The sequence below is a fragment of the Scatophagus argus genome, chromosome 21 (genome assembly GCF_020382885.2).
Source record: "Scatophagus argus isolate fScaArg1 chromosome 21, fScaArg1.pri, whole genome shotgun sequence".
Classification (NCBI taxonomy): Eukaryota; Metazoa; Chordata; class Actinopteri; family Scatophagidae; genus Scatophagus; species Scatophagus argus.
The window spans coordinates 3,912,082-3,928,300 of NC_058513.1; the positions used below are offsets into that span (position 1 = coordinate 3,912,082).

The following is a 16,219-nucleotide window of genomic DNA, read 5'->3' on the forward strand; positions in this document are numbered from 1 at the left end:
CAGGTGTGCGTCGCGTCGCGTGAGCGCACGCACACTTTGCAGGCGAGCCCACGAGACACGCCCGATGTACAACTTGTACTGAACAGGTCTCAGCTTTCCCCTCAGCTACCTCTCCGTCCAGCCGGAGTCGGAAAGAACGTTTGACTCAGAAGGTGTTTACGCAACGCTTCGAAGAAAGACATACGAACCAAATACGAATATATTCTCAAGTTTTTTGCAGGCTTTTCTATTTGTGTTTGTTTTGTTTTGGTAAAACTTAATTGACTTTGTTGGTCAAATTAACAGTACATTGTCTTTTTGGTTTTGGTATTTTGGTTATCATATAATCAAAGTTGTGGATAGTTAGCTTGGCATTCTGTCGCCTTTTTGTCGTGTCTTCATGGGGGGTAATTAATGCTATTCCCAAATGCAACCCTGTCTAAGTAAATACTTAATGTGTTCCCTGTCACTCTTGTCACATATACCGAATTAAAGCGTTAATAGTTAGCATCTCATTACCCCTCAGAGTAAAATGCGACGTTACCGTCGTGTATTCATCGCTCTTCGTATATGTAACGCTGTGAGAACGCTGTAAATGTCGCTATGTGCTCTGATCAGGGCTACAACACTCGAGCAGATTTATTGGTTGGAGTAAAGAAAAAAAAAGAGACGCCATTGTAAGCACTGAATGAACTCACTGATCCCAAACGAACAGTTTTTGTCATGTAAATTGTCGAGGAGCTGGGCACAGACTGGACACAGTTTGAAGTGAGCAGAGGGGAGCTGAAAGCGGAGACATCCCACTCTGTATCCAAAAACCTGTGCAGTTCTGCTTATTTTAGATTGTTATGGTTTCTCACAGAGTCTGCGTGGGGAGAGCAGCTCTGTCTTTCTGCTAATGAGTCCAGTTCATCACCACAGCATCTCGTTTACGGTAAGTAACAACCTAAGTTAGAGTTAACACCAAATGGGCAAATATTTAGAGACAAATGCAACATATGCTACAGCTGTGATAAATGGCGGTCCTTAAAGTTTCAGGCGCTCATTGGACAATTCAGTTTCACTTTATACATTAAAGTTTCCACTGACTATAGACAATTAGAGCTTTGCTGAATAAAGTATTTTTAACTAAATGTTTTAAATGGGGTTATTTGATGCAGTAACAAGGTAAGTGACCCCTGTGGTCTCATTTGTTTTTGACATGCACTGATGCCCCAGAGAGCTACTGTAATGTAAAATCTGTTATATAACTGTAGATCATTTAGATCAGTCACAGTTTAAACTTTATGTGGAAGAAATGCCACTTATAAACACTGGATATTTATCAGACTTCAACATGATGCCTGCAACCAGCTTTCCCATCAAAATACTGTAAATGAAATGAGGACGTTTTAGGGAAGTGTGGGACACAGCTCATCTTTAATGTGATGCATCTGATTCTACATGCAAAGAATACTACATAAGTTACGTGTGATGAGAAAAATATTTCAAAGTAATTTTTTCTAGAGGAATGTCAAGCCCTCCACAAGATAAAAAATACCGAACGCTATATTCAACTTCTCCAGCTGCTAAAATGTTCTTTCTGTCTCTCAACTTTAGAGAAAAAGGTAAGTTTTAATTTGTTTTTAAATGATGAAAATGTGAGATCCGTACACAGCTCCAGAATTGTCCTGACAAGTTAGTCAGTTGTTTGTAATAGTTGTAATACTTGACTGCTATCTGACGGGAATTAGTTAGCTAGAAAGCTAGTTAGTTTAGTAAAAAACAAATTCATGTAAGGTAACCAGAATTTTCAAGTTCTTCTTTGGTGCCTTCATTTCCCAGGACAGCAAAGTCATGATCCCCCTACTCTTCCTCTCATTGGCTGGTATTTGTTGTCTTCCATTCTGTTTAGGCATGACGAGTGGGGTTTGTGGGCTTAGGGTAAGAATATCAGGGTAAGCCAATCAGAGGCAGAGCAGATGGGTCTTGCTTTTGACATCCTGGGAAAAAATATTGAGTCCCGGAAGGTATATATATCTATATATGTATATATATAGATATATGTATGTATGTATATATATACATATATTTTTTTAACAAACACCTGATTAAGTAAAATCATCTTCCTGTCTTTAGCTAGCTATTAGCTTCTTAAATTACAACCTGGTAATGTAAGTAGTTATAAAGCCTCTTTTATGCTGAGTAGTTTGGAAAAATGCATGTTTAAAAAACAACTCAAACTCAAAGCAAATTTAGTTAATGGCACCTTTGCTGGTCACCCTCAAACTAATGAAATTACATATGTCTGTTTTTATACTTTAATTGATACAAACTGATAACAGTCTTTCAAAAGATTTCAGAGTTTTACTTAAAGGGAAACTTTCTGTGGGTCAGTATTCATGTGAACAGTGACTACATTTCATGCTGTGCTGTCACCTCCTCTAAGGCTGGTGGAAGCTTAATAATGGAAAGTGAAATGGATTTTAAGTAAAACTAGATGTTTCACAATATTGTATTATGAAGAGCAGCTTGGAATATCTTTGTCATTTTATGTTGTATAAGAACAATTATGTGGTTTTATAGGGATGCCAGAATCCACCTCAGTCAGTACCACACCTTGTGATCCCCTACAGCCTGTGAGTCATGCTGCATCACCACCAGGCCCCATAGTCAACTTTTTTTCACCGACTGCTATGTAAGTTTATAATTATAATTAAGATGGAAAAAGTTTTCATATCCATCAATGTTACATTCTGCCTGTACGTTTCCTGTCTTTGCTAATATCATTCTTAAAGATTTTTTTATCTCATTTGTACTTACCTTAATTTTTTTGTATCTGTCTTTTATATTTTCACTCTTAGAGCTGGATTACAGCCAGAAAGATATTGCAGCTGACCTTCTGAGATTCAGAGAAGTGAAAATAATTTCTGCAAATTTAACTTGATCCTCTTGTCATTCTATTTGTTTTTACATGTTAAGAATGATGTGTTGCACAAATGTCATATAAATAAACTAAATATCATGAAAAAGTCTGGTTTCTTGGTAGTTAATTACTGTAACATTGTTTCAGTACATCAAAATTAACTAAAATTCAATCCCAGGCACCATTTTAAAAAATAACTATCGTTCAGTTTGATATCAGTGTTAGGAATCATTGTAGATCCACTATTTTTGGCTGTGTATTCAGGGACATTAGGTTACATTTGATAGGATTATAAAAAAAAGATTTTATTTTCTTTTCCACTTTAACAATAGACACACATCTTCCCATGTTGCTCACATTAGCTGCTGGGAGTACTGATTGCTGAAAATCAAATCAAACATGAAAAATGCTTCATGTGTTTTACTTATGAAACCTTTACACAAAAATGGTACAGTAGGTGGGCCACTCCCTTCCAGCTCCTCCTCCACCATGTGAAAGAGCTGTTTAGACTGGCATTGCTGCCAAAGTGTCAGCCAAGAAAGAAGAGAATGGGCAAGAGTTGTTCTTCAGAGGTTTTGTTCCCCTCTAGTGAAGTTAGCCATTGTATCAAACCAGATCTGGTTGCTAGGAGCTGGACTGTGTATGTCTCCAGACTGCCCAGTGTGGTATGTACAGTGAAGAGAAAAGGGCTGTTTTCTCCTCTGAGACACATTAACTCCTTGAATCCCAGATTTGTGTCACAGGTTCACCATTTGTCTGTGTGAGTGCAGTTATTTGGGTGTAGGCAGCAACAGTGATTGAGATTAACCTTTAACACCTAATGTGCGGTCTGCTGGAATCAAGAAGGAAGGGCATTCCACAGAAATACACATTAAAACAGCTTGCACTCACACAGGTCCCATCTAACTCCTACTACTTTTTGTGAAATGTTGTTGTACTCATAATCAAATTCTGTTAAAACACCACCCATCAGGCAGCAGTGCACCACAACCAAATGTATCAAACAGCTTGAATAATGTTGTTAGATGAATGATAAATGGACTACATTTACAGGAAAAGGGTGGATTAGAGAAGGTCATTACCTAGAGGAAACAATCTGAAACAAATTAAAATCATTTTGATAATTGATGGGAATCCTGTCTATAGAGATTCCTAATCCAGAGGAAGAATTCATAGCAAGCGTGCAAGTTTTGAAGGAACTTCTTAAATGTGAAGATTTCCTTGACAAATATTATAGTAAACATCATCTTGGATTGTAAATTATAATGGAAAACCATGTCATGTTCATCACGATGGTGCAGTGGTTAGCACTGTCACCTCATAGCAAGAGGGTTCCAGGTTCGAATCCCGGTCTGGGCCCTTCTATGTGGAGTTTGCATGTTCTCCCTGTACCTGCGTGGGTTTTCTCCGGGTACTCCGGCTTCCTCCCACAATACCAAAAACATGCACATTAGGCTAATTATAAGGAGTTAAAACTGGATTTGGTGCAATATTTCCAGTCTGTGTTTTGTTGATTTTCGGTACTTTTTGTCTCATCTACAGGTGTAAATAGTAAATGCACATCCAATGCACTTAGAGGTCTAATGCCACTGACAATGATAAAGAAATGGCAATGTATCATCTGCATAACTATGAGTCTCTATCATATTAAGTTGAGGAGCCACTGTTTGTTAATTAATTTTGCACAGCAACTTTCTAATGTCATAACACTGTATGTCAGGGTTGCGTTTACAGCTTGTTGCCACCAAGTGGCCAAAATAGAAATCAATGTCCTCAGGTATAAGAAGAAGGTCTGCTGGAGACAGTGGCTCACATGAACAGGCAATATTACAGTCCTTTCTCCTTAGTTGTCTTATCTCAGCCAAACCTTAACCATGATGACAGATCAGAAAATATTCACCTCATTCACTACCATCATAAAGATAATTTTGGAAGGAGTTGACAAAGGAGGTGCTGACAAGGCCAGATCAGTTAACGCAGTAATAGATGTTGGTGAACTTGATGATGATATTTAAACCTGTGGACCATTAGTCGCGGGATAGTCTGCACCATGTAGCTGACTTTGTGAGCTATTTTGTAAAAGGCTGGTGAAACACAATTAAGGACAGGATTGAGTGTCAGGGTCAGTGTGACATCCTTGGCTCTGCTCAGGAATGCAGATTCCCTTACTGGTATCTTTGACAGAGCAAAGGAAATGGCTTTACCTCTGGATCAGCTAGAAGAAGCATATGCCAGTCCCAACGTTCACATCAAATATTTGACAAGTAGAAAATGTACCCGTTAGTACGAGCGGATGATTGTGTAAACACAACAGTCACAAAGCCGTTTCACATAGCCTGCAGGCAGTGTTCTGCTCTGTGTGCCACTCCCAAGAGCCTGGGAGGAGGCCATGGAAGGAGGGGCCTGGCTCTCCAGTCTCAAGCCCACACAGGTGAACTCCTGGGGTGGAATGCAGCAGGAAAGGAGGGGGGGGGGGCACTTGACACACAGAGGTGTGACAGGGTGGGGAACAGAGATGAAGCTGCAGGAAGGGAGTTAACCCTCTCCGTCACAGCTACTCACCTGGGTAGGGAAGGGAAAGTCTGTGTGTATGAGTGTGTGTGCTTGTGTGTGTGTGTGTGCGTGCAGAAGCTAAAGGAGGGATCAAGTCACAGCACTCATATTCACTCAGTTGCTCTGAGTCTCACTGGCTGTGCACACTTAAAAACTCTTGTACACACCAGACACACACACGACTCAGCTGAGTTTGAGGGCAAATAAGTCAATGTTTGACCAGACTGGATTGTACAGGAAGGAAGACACAAAAGACAGAAAAGATAAATTGGAAGCCTGTCTGTCTCTTCTTTATGGGATTTTGAACTTGGACACGAGGACTTGAAGTTTTGCTCGGTGTTTTTCCTTTTTCACAGGCGGATAAAAACTTTTTCCAAACTCTTGGGTGACACAAAGCAAAAAGGAATTAGTTCTTTTCTTATTTATTGTTGGACTTTTGGACTTGTACTGGGCGAGAGCACAGTAAGAGGTTTGTTTGATCAGTAATCTGCTTGTATCCAGTCATAAATTTCCAAATGCCTCCCTGTTTTCAAAACCCTTCACCTGAAGCATGATCTGTGCAGTCTTGTAAAACTCACTCATTATTCTGCTGCTTCATATTTGTATGACATCTGAGCAAGGTGAATGGCTGCAAAATGTGCGTTATGTAACTTTATATCTGACCATGTGGTTTTAGAATTGCAGATAGATTGTAGACTAGAGCTCTGGACAGGTTTGGATTTAGTTTATAGAACTTATTTTCTTTTTTTTAAGATTATTATTCTGGATGATTGGTCACAGACTACAGTGCAACACAGGTGACAGAAACTGGATCAGAACAAATAGAGAGAGAGAGAGTTCCCAGTGCTGTGTAAGCTGTCCTGATTTGGAAGCCCACAGAGCTGCATTAGTTTGTCTTATTTGGATTTTTAAGGTGGAATGCAGTGATAGTTTCAAAGGCTGAGATTTTCCAGGTGTGTCTGAGTTGTGATTGAACTTCCTGTCAAAGGAAGGTCCCCTAGCATGACCCCTAAATCTGTTACTTAAGACCTCTACCCCTTGCTTATGATGTCATGTCAGGGATCAGACCCACACCCAGTGGTGGTATGTTCACCTGGCAGGCATGTTGTTGTCTGCAGAGACAATAACTATGGTTTTCAAAGAAAATGTCCCTTCTTTTTGTGCCACTGCGTAATTCAGACTAAAGAAATGGCAGCATGAATGACTCAGTTCTATTTTCTGTTGCTGGAAGCTGTAATTTGTGTCTCCCAGTTTATTGTCAGTGTCATAAACGCCTGCTGGCCTTTGATTTTGTCTGAGACGGAGGAAGAAACACAAAGCGCTTTTTCTCCAGCCAGCTCATATTCCATGACAGATGGTCAAATGTGGAGGGACCCTTTTCCTGACCCATCTTGGACACTGATTTATGTGACACCTTATGGCATGAACTGACTCACACACACATGCACACACCTGTAGTCAGTTCAAGTTCACAGTGAGGCGTTAAGGTGCCTTTCCCTCATGTTTTCAGACTGTTTTCAACTTGGACAGGTCCTTCTTTCACTTCAAAGAGAAATTCCTTATCAGAGTTGTAAATCTTTTTTTTGCACACTGTGGTGGCACATAACAGTGTTCAATTATCTGCCCACTGACACAGTCGCTGAGACATTTCATGCCACATAGTGCCCTTTGTTCACTCTCCACCTCCTGTCTGTAGTGGACATCATTTTGTGCAGCTTCCTGAGTATCAGATTGTTCTCTATCCAAGATTCCAGCATAAAATTAAAAAGGGTTTTACTGTGAAGTCTGCTCAGCATGCTGCCTGTGATATTTCCAGGTCCCACCCTGTGCTGGTCCCTTCCTGCTGCGATTCTGACATCACATTTTATCAGCCTCAACAGTTCTTTATAGTATGTCTGACAATGAGCTATATGAGATTATCAGATGCTACACCAATTTACCACCAAACTAAGCTACATCCAGAAGAGCGTGTTCATATGATAATTTGAGAATAGGATTTAAAAAAAACTCACCCAGAATTACATAAAATATGAGGTATCTTTCCATTTTTCCAGATTTTAAGATATTTCAGCTTTCTTCTTCAACCCCGACGTAATGGAAGTAAATGGAATGTAATGTGTGATGCTCTAAGCATTGAACAATCATATTCAAAAATTCCCAAGAACTTTAAAAGTAGTTGTTTTTCTGGTACAAAGTAGTTTCAAGGAAAACTGTTAGCAGTGTTTTACAACAAATAGTTTATATTTGCCTACTATTTATTTTTGTAGACAGAAATCGGAGCGATACAGTACACACAGCTCAATGCCTGAGCACCCAAACTGCATGGCTAAATACCACTAGAGGCGTGTAGGACAGTATGTTTTTTTTATTTGGGTGAACAGACCCTTTAAAATTGTATGTAGGTCACTATTTATGCCTTTGTTCAGATATCAGAATAATATTTATGTTCTTTCGACAATAAATGTCAGTTATTTTTTGAAGAGGAAAGGTTGCAAGAAAAAGTATGGTATTGTTCCTATTAAGTACGGCGTCTTTCTGTTTTGAGACGCTCTTACTTGGCAGCTCTTTTCAGAAACCGAGATGAAGGTGAGGGGAGTGTCTGGGCCTGTTCACCTTCTGTGGGGCTTGATGGAGGGAAAGTACAGATGGTTCAAGTTACAACTCAGTCTGCAGAGATTTCACCAACCTTCTTTTTTTCCTGTTTCTCTACAACAATGGGTCTTAGCTGAATTGTACATGCGCATATATGAATGTGTTTGGGTGTGTTTCTGTTGCAGGAAGGAGATGGGGAGATGGACGTTACATCTCTCAGTGGGGCTTGGGCTTCTAGCCGTCCTGTTGACCTGCTGCTATGCTGAAGGTGGGGAAACCTTGAGTCATGACTAATAGTTCTGTTTCACTACAAGGAATTTATTGACACCCTATTTTGTCATAACTGTAGGCTACCAATTTCTTAACCGTACTTTTAGAGACTTGGGTGTTGATGCTGAACAGCCCACTGTAATTGTTAAAGGGAGGTTTAGTAGTTTATGTCCAAAAGTTAATTATCAAGCAAAATTTCCAAAAATGTAAGAATTTCCTGATTCTCACTGTTCAGTATTATTAAATATGGACTGTTTGGGTTTTTTACACTGCTGTTCAGAAATGTACAAGCATTTTGAAGACATCGGCTTGGACCTCCAGGAGAGTTTCTTCACTAAAAATAATAATAATAAAAGATTAATTTATTAATAAAACATATAACTGACATTAATATTTTCATTAGTGATTGAAATTATTTATGTTCAGTCCTAAACTTAATAAAGTTCAGTTAACCCTGTATTTTAGACTGGTGTGTATTTGGCATACAGTAAAATATTAAGAGAAGATTAATCTTACAAAGACAAATGCCTTAAATGTTTTTATTTACTGTGTCTGTGTGTTTACTACTGTATCACTGTGAGGAAGCTGTTGATTTGCATTTGGAATTCCGTCAGGAGAAAATATGATGTTCTGCCAAAGTCTGTGTAGTGTTACCGCAGGTATTCTAGCTATGTTTCACGGGTTTGATTCGCACATTATTGCCTCTTTGTGACTCTGACTCTTCCTGACATTCCCCTACCCCCACCCCTCCTTCCCACACAGTGAACTACTGCTTCACTTCCAGGGCCAAGACCTGCTCAGAATGCCTGCAGGCTGGGAAAGGCTGTGCCTACTGCCCTGATGAGGTGAGAGGACAAAACAGCAACAGTATAAAGGATCTGCATTTAAACCTGTCAACCCTGAAATAAGTCATTAGGGCTGTGGCATTCAGGTGGAACCGCTGCCCTTGTTAGCATATTATGTACTTGATAACTATTTTGAGTCTTGTTGGGTAGCTAAGCACTTTGTCCTTGTGCAGTGTGCTGAGAGCTTACTTGCTTTGTAAAATGTTTTAACATCTAAAATTTGAAAAGAACATAAAACAGTTAACAAGACAAAGTCCTATTTATAATTTGACAAAAGAATCTACTTGCTAACTTTCAGCCGCATGTCATGGTCTTCATCAGAGGATGGAATTCTGCTCTGTTGTCATGGTGATGGACAGTAGTCATTAGCATAAACAAGTGTGACACTTAAGTTGTGTGACCCAAGTAATTTGACCAAAAACAAAAAAAAAAAAAAAAAAAGATAACTCAATTTTGATTCAAACTTTATTTTGAGGTTTCGGCCGCATCTCCTGGATTCAGTTAGTGGATGGAGTTAGCCACAAATCCCAATGAATTAATTCTTAATTAATCTTCAACCACAATTTCTACATTGCATAAAACAGAAATGATTATTCTATAAAGACTCTGCAAGTTAAAGCAGAACTAACTAATCAAAGTCCTGTTTATCCAGACCTTTAATGGCCCTCGCTGTGACCTGTACGAGAACATACTTGCCCATGGCTGCAGTGCCGCAGCTGTAATTACGACTGAGAGCAGTATGATGATAGAGGAAGTAAGTCTTCATCACCCTCACTTATCCTCCAGTCGTTCAAGACATTATTAAGTATTAAATTCATGTTGTTGTCTCAAATCAAAAAGCATGAAATCTTAACTTTATTGTAAATCTTAACTTTTTTCCTGCTCAGAAGCATCAAATCAACATGAAACTTCAGCAGTCTCAAGTGTCTCCACAGCAGGTAAGCATGACCTTTCTACCAGGAGAGGAGAAGCTGATTGATGTGGAGGTGTTTGCTCCAACCAAAGGCCCTCTGGACCTTTATATTCTTATGGACTTCTCGAACTCCATGGCTGACGATTTGGACAACCTGAAGAGGATGGGCCAGGAACTTGGTGGGCATCTTTGTATTGGCAGTGTGTCGTGGTACCTGTCAAGTGAGTTCTTAGTACTGATGACAAATGTGTTTCCTGTAGCTTCATTGGTGGAGAGGCTGTCAAATGACTACACCATTGGGTTTGGGAAGTTTGTGGACAAAGTCATCGAGCCCCAGACTGACATGAGACCCTCCAAGTAAGAGAGAAAAATGTGACAGAAGAAAGTTAAGCACATAGAGTAGTGTTATGTAAATGTACATGCCATTTCCTGTTTCTCTCTCATCTTTTGTCCCTCCTCCTTCCATCTTCTCAGACTTTCTCAGCCATGGCCCAACAGCGACCCTCCGTTCTCTTTTCAAAACGTCATCACGCTGACCAACGACACGAATTTCTTCAACCGTGAGCTCCAGAAAGAGAGAATATCTGGCAACCTGGATGCTCCTGAAGGGGGTTTTGATGCCATATTGCAGGCTGCAGTTTGTGGGGTTAGTAGGAATCCTAAATACAAAACAAATGTTGCTTTCACAGTTTATATGCCAGCTCCAAAAATTTCACACATACCTTTCTCCAAAAAAAAACCCCAAAAAAACAAAAACCTTATTGATAAAAACTTGTGTTTAAAGTCAGACCACATAACTTTTAAAAGTTAAAATAAACCAGTTTTCCTGTTTAATGAATGTACTTTTGCTCATTTCAGTTACTGTTACAATATCTCTTAGCACATCACAGATAAATATTTTAATGCTTTGATCAAAAGTAGGAAGAAACTGAAGAAGGAAGAAGTTGTTTCTTGGCTGTGATCCGCTATAATTCTGCTCAGCTCTGTGGAGCTTTTTAGCATTTTTTTCTCTTGTTCACTCCCTTAGTGTTTTCAACTGCAGGAGGTAGATTTCAGCAAAAAAGGTGTTTGGCCAAAACAGTGCTAAAAGCTGAGTGAATATTAGATTTACATTGATGGGGTGAACACAAACATGACTCTGTATGAATAATGTTCCTCTGTGTGTTAAAATGTGATCTGTGCCATGTTCACAGATTGCTTCTATCTCCGAGAGACCAAATAATTATTTATGGCAGTTTTAATAATCTTAGGGGTGAAGAGAAATTTAATAGAAATAATTGTAATTGCCGCTTGTTGCTGTAATAGCTGCAACATGTCATCTTTTAACTTATCATTTTAGTATCCTTATTACTACTAACCATTGTATCTGCTCCCATTTGATTTGAACTGTTGCTCTAGGATAAGATTGGCTGGCGCGCACACAGCACACATCTGCTGGTTTTCTCCACTGAGTCAGCCTTTCACTACGAAAGTGACGGCGCCAACGTGCTGTCAGGCATCCTGAAGCGCAACGACGAACGCTGTCACCTGGACGCAGCGGGCAAATACACAGAGGATGTAAATCAAGATTATCCTTCAATACCGACACTGGTCCGTCTGCTGGGCAAACACAACATCATTCCTATCTTCGCGGTTACCGACCACTCCTACACGTACTACAAGGTTGGTGGTTGGTTTGTATTTCAGCCGTCAAGTTGTAGGTCAGAGCCGAGGTCATGGATTTATTTTTTGTATGATGTGTGCTTTGCTATGTAGAAACTCCAAGAGTATTTCCCCATTGCTGAGGTTGGACTGCTGCAAGAGGACTCATCCAATATCCTGCAAGTCATGGAGACTGCCTTCGAGGTAAAATGCCACCTTTTCTGACTGGTGTTAGACTGTCTTTTCATGGCTCTTTGCTGCCACTTTGCAGACAATTGAGTCAGGTGGCTGTGCAAGGGTCTGTTTGCCAATGTTCCCGTATGTCTTTCCAGAGTATCCGTTCGAGGATGAGCATCCGTGCAGAGGACAGACCCAAGGCTTTTGAAGCACAGTTCTTGTCCACCAGTGGAAGCATTGCCAAATACGGGGATTTTGATTTCAAGCCTGGAGCCATAGTAAGAATACAAACAAGATGAAAACAACAATTTAGTTGTAAATCAGATCATAAACACATTTAGTTGGAGTCAGGAAGTCCACTATTGTCCCAACTTGTTTGTCTAACCATGTCAGTGCTAAGACTCACACGACTAAATGCTTAGTGTGCACACACATGCTTCAACTTTGTCTGTGTGTTTCCTCCAGGGCAAGTTTAAGATGCGACTCAAAGCTCTGCAAATGATTGATGAGAAGCCTGTCTGTCAGATGGATCCAAATGAAAAAGAGGGGACAATGAGAGTCAAACCTACAACTTTTAATGCTGCCGTCAATGTTAAGGCTTCGGTTTTGTGTTCAACCTGCAACTGTGAGAAGGTAAATACACAGATTAACACTGAAGCACACACAAAGACGAGATGAAGTTATTTGTTCATACTCATATATCGTTGATTCATCCCAGTGTCTCTTTTATCGGTCCTCTAGAATCCCATCGTTAAAGCAGCCAGATGCCACGGTAACGGAGACCTGGTGTGTGGAAAGTGTCAGTGCTATGATGGCTGGTGAGACTTTAATACTTCATTTTTACAAAAAAACATTCATCCATATTTCTGCCTTAGTTATTGCACTTCTGTTAAGTCACTGACCGTTTAACGCCTCTATGTTTATAATGTCTATGGTTTTCTCTTTGTTTTTTCTCCTTCAGGCTAAGTACATTCTGTAACTGCTCAGCAAGTCGTTCAGCTCTGGTCTCCAGTCAGTGTATAGGACCTGGTATGACGGAGCCTTGTTCAGGTCGGGGTGACTGTCTGGAGTGTGGAACCTGTGTCTGCTACAACCCGGATCAGTTTGAAGGACCCTACTGTCAGTATGACAAGACCCAGTGTCAAAGATATGGAGGCTTCCTCTGCAACGGTATGACAGTTTGTCACTGTTGAACTGGTGATCAGGGTTGTATATATTTTGTGATGCCACTATCAGCACCTAATAAACTAGATCCATTCCCTACGTTCACATAGTGTGCAACTGAAACTACCATACAGTTCCAAATTTGGAAGCAGCTGCCACAGAAGCTGGATATTTTTGACATGCTTTTAGGCTGTAGAAGCTAGAAAACGGAACACAAAGCAGTACAATGATTCACCCAGACTGACAAGTGAAAGGACAGAAAGAGACAAAGAGTTAGATAAGAATATAAGTCATTGGTAAAGTAAACTGTAAGCTTAGCTTCAAAATGTGTGCAAATTTAAAGAGGAAAGGTCCCTATTTCAGTGTCAGGTGTACAATAATGTCTCTAACAAGCTGAGAGTTAGTCTAGTGTTCCAACAACGAGTCTCAGCTGAACATACTGTGCAGTGACAAATCACTGTCACCATCGTTTCTCCCCAGAAACACACACACCCACACAACACACACACAAATCACTAACCACAGTGATAAAACAGTTACATCTCATTCTTTTTTCTCTCATCTATCAGACCGTGGCTCTTGCATTATGGGTCAGTGTGTGTGTACGGAGGGCTGGCAGGGCAGTGCCTGTGAGTGTCCCAACAGCAACCAGACCTGTCTGGACAGCAAGGGCGTGAGTAAATCCAACCATTTTTATTTGTGGATGAGGTTACCATGTCACCTTATGTGTCAGCTGGTTCCTGACCGTGTCTTTGTCTGTACCAGGGGATCTGCAACGGGCGAGGTAAATGTGTGTGCGGCCGCTGTGAGTGTCAAAACTCTGGTATCGAGATGACTTCAACCTGTGAGCCAAACTTCCAGGTGTGTGTGGATGTAATCTATTAATGACAAGATTTATGCCTCAGTGTTTGTCCAGGAGGTTGTGTATCAAAAAGTAAAACTAACCTTGAAGAAACCATGACTGCTTATAGTCATGTTTGAAACATGAGGCAGTGGTGTGCTTTAGCCTCTTGTGGCTGAAATGGGGATTACAAAAACAAATATGAAGAAGAAAGGTTCCAGACAAGAAAAAAAGCTCACTCGCGGAAACCTCCACAGATGACAAAAACATATGTCTTTGTCCTTTTTAGTCCCAGTTGGGTGTGTGTGAGGCTACGAGGAGTTGTGCCCAATGTCAGGCCTGGAAGACAGGAGAGAAGAAAGAGGAAGCGGAATGTGCGAAGTGCCCCTTCAAAATTAAGATGGTGGATGAACTCAAAGAATGTAAGAAAATAAAAGGAACAACATGACTGATTTGCTTTTTATTGAATGCCACTGGCACTGTAGTTCTAACGCCTACAAACACTTAATAGATAAACGTACAGTAGTTTATATGTGCCTGTTTGTATTTGTTTTCAGCTGAGAAGGTGCTTGATTCGTGCAGTTTCCGTGATGAAGATGACGACTGTACGTACTCCTACACTGTCGAAAACCCTAAAGATCCAACAGTTAAAGACTTGGAGGTTGAGGTGCTCAACAAAAAAGGTGCGCTGCATGTTGGATTTTTTTTATTACACATGTGCTCTCGTTTCAGCAACTGATGCACCATTTATTAAAAGAAATCTTCTCTGAAATGAACTTTAGGGCTCAAAGTAGACATTATATGTTATATACAGCTTGAAAGACCTTTCTCGTTCAAGCTTCTTACCATGAAAACACAATTTTCTCTTAGAGGTAGAACAATTTTGCTTATTTCAAATGAGAGATTTCCATTTTCATTTTGTCTCTGTTCTTGTCAGGGGTTTGATTTGAGTGAAGGTCAGTTGGAAAAAGCAATGTCATTCTGGAGGGTCCTTGAAGCCTGCACTAGTTGCCCCCTTTGCATAGTTAGTCATATGGCTAAGGAAAAGTGTGTATGGAAACTGTTTTTGGAGGTCACTGTTTTAAATTTTTGAAAAGTATGAACACCACAACCATATTCCATTCACCTCCGCTGCATTGTGCTGAAGGCATAAGTCTTAAAACCTCAACAGCTAAAACCAAAATTGTTTGCATGGATAGACACCACTAAAGTTTATCAACTGCTCGCTGTCTGAAAGCATCTAACCGGACGCCAGCACAATGGCTTTAGAACAGGAACGAGCTGTTATCTTTATTCCATATAAATCTATGATTGGTGTGTTTTTAACTTCATCTACTTGTTATCACGGACCTTTAGATTGTCCCCCTGCCAGCCTCCTGTGGTTGCTCCCGCTCCTCTTGTTCCTGTTGTTACTGCTGGCACTTCTACTGCTCTGCTGTTGGAAATACTGTGCCTGCTGCAAAACCTGCTGCCAGGTAGAGACACTCACATTCACACCTATAAATCATCAATATTTTTAAGTCTCAGTTGCAGTAATGCTTTTGTCATCTCTTGACTCAGAGCTGCCTTGCCTTGCTGCCTTGCTGTAGGAGAGGTAAGGCATTTGTTATATCACACGTAACAGTCTTACTTTAAATCCTTTATCCTCTGACCTGGTAACATGTGGAATATCAGAAAGTCACTTTAATTTGTATCCTCCCCAGGTCGCATGGTTGGCTTCAAGGAAAATGAGTATTTGCTCCGCCAGTCTCTGCTCACCTCAGACCATCTGGACACACCAATGGTGAGGACTGGCCCACCCAAAGGAACAGATGTGGTTCGCTGGAAGGTCGCTGATAATGTACACCGAGGATCCAATCACCCCCAGGCTCTGATAAAGCCCAACCCTAAAGAGATCAGTGAGTCATCGCACATTTAGGCAACAATAAACCAATCCACTGTATGTTAAGATAACCAAATTAGTGGAATGGCAGGTATTGTATTTGAAATTTAAAAAATAGTGAGTGTTACAACTCAACTCTCAGTTTGCTGCCTGTTCATGGTTCTTCTTTCCCCTTGTAGTCCAGTTCCCTATCTCCCTCCGGCTAAACAGGCTGTTCTCTGAAAACCTATCTCGCCCCGAATCCAGAGATGCAGAACAGCTCCGCAAGGAAGTTGCTGATAATGTGAGTGTGTTTCTGTTTGTTGGTGGGCACATATATGAGTCCTTGAATCATGACTGTATCATTGAGCACTTTATTTGTTCTTGCATGCAGCTAAATGAGGTGTACAAGCAGATTCCCGGTGTCCAGAAGGTGCAAAAGACCTCATTCAGGTAAGATGTGTTCAACAACACATTC

At 40.5% G+C, this 16,219-nt stretch overlaps 1 protein-coding gene across 5 annotated transcripts in view; it reads left to right on the forward strand.

Moving 5' to 3' along the window:
* The window catches only part of itgb4 (integrin, beta 4), a 27,409-nt gene continuing 11,190 nt past the window's right edge, over window positions 1-16,219 (forward strand). The window contains exons 1-23 of one of the 5 annotated variants that reach the window (XM_046377881.1): window positions 1-152; window positions 842-913; window positions 8,215-8,297; window positions 9,062-9,144; window positions 9,797-9,898; window positions 10,032-10,236; window positions 10,318-10,414; window positions 10,532-10,703; window positions 11,456-11,719; window positions 11,813-11,902; window positions 12,031-12,153; window positions 12,341-12,508; window positions 12,617-12,693; window positions 12,837-13,045; window positions 13,609-13,712; window positions 13,805-13,900; window positions 14,170-14,302; window positions 14,438-14,563; window positions 15,237-15,355; window positions 15,441-15,474; window positions 15,584-15,778; window positions 15,942-16,045; window positions 16,136-16,194. In XM_046377881.1, coding sequence (XP_046233837.1) covers window positions 8,222-8,297; window positions 9,062-9,144; window positions 9,797-9,898; window positions 10,032-10,236; window positions 10,318-10,414; window positions 10,532-10,703; window positions 11,456-11,719; window positions 11,813-11,902; window positions 12,031-12,153; window positions 12,341-12,508; window positions 12,617-12,693; window positions 12,837-13,045; window positions 13,609-13,712; window positions 13,805-13,900; window positions 14,170-14,302; window positions 14,438-14,563; window positions 15,237-15,355; window positions 15,441-15,474; window positions 15,584-15,778; window positions 15,942-16,045; window positions 16,136-16,194 — 2,636 coding nt within the window. In that variant the 5' untranslated portion in view covers window positions 1-152; window positions 842-913; window positions 8,215-8,221. Of the gene's footprint in view, window positions 153-592; window positions 914-5,494; window positions 5,907-8,214; window positions 8,298-9,061; window positions 9,145-9,796; window positions 9,899-10,031; window positions 10,237-10,317; window positions 10,415-10,531; window positions 10,704-11,455; window positions 11,720-11,812; window positions 11,903-12,030; window positions 12,154-12,340; window positions 12,509-12,616; window positions 12,694-12,836; window positions 13,046-13,608; window positions 13,713-13,804; window positions 13,901-14,169; window positions 14,303-14,437; window positions 14,564-15,236; window positions 15,356-15,440; window positions 15,475-15,583; window positions 15,779-15,941; window positions 16,046-16,135; window positions 16,195-16,219 lie in introns of those variants that run through there. The other 4 variants (XM_046377882.1, XM_046377883.1, XM_046377884.1 and 1 more) reach the window with 4 other exon arrangements.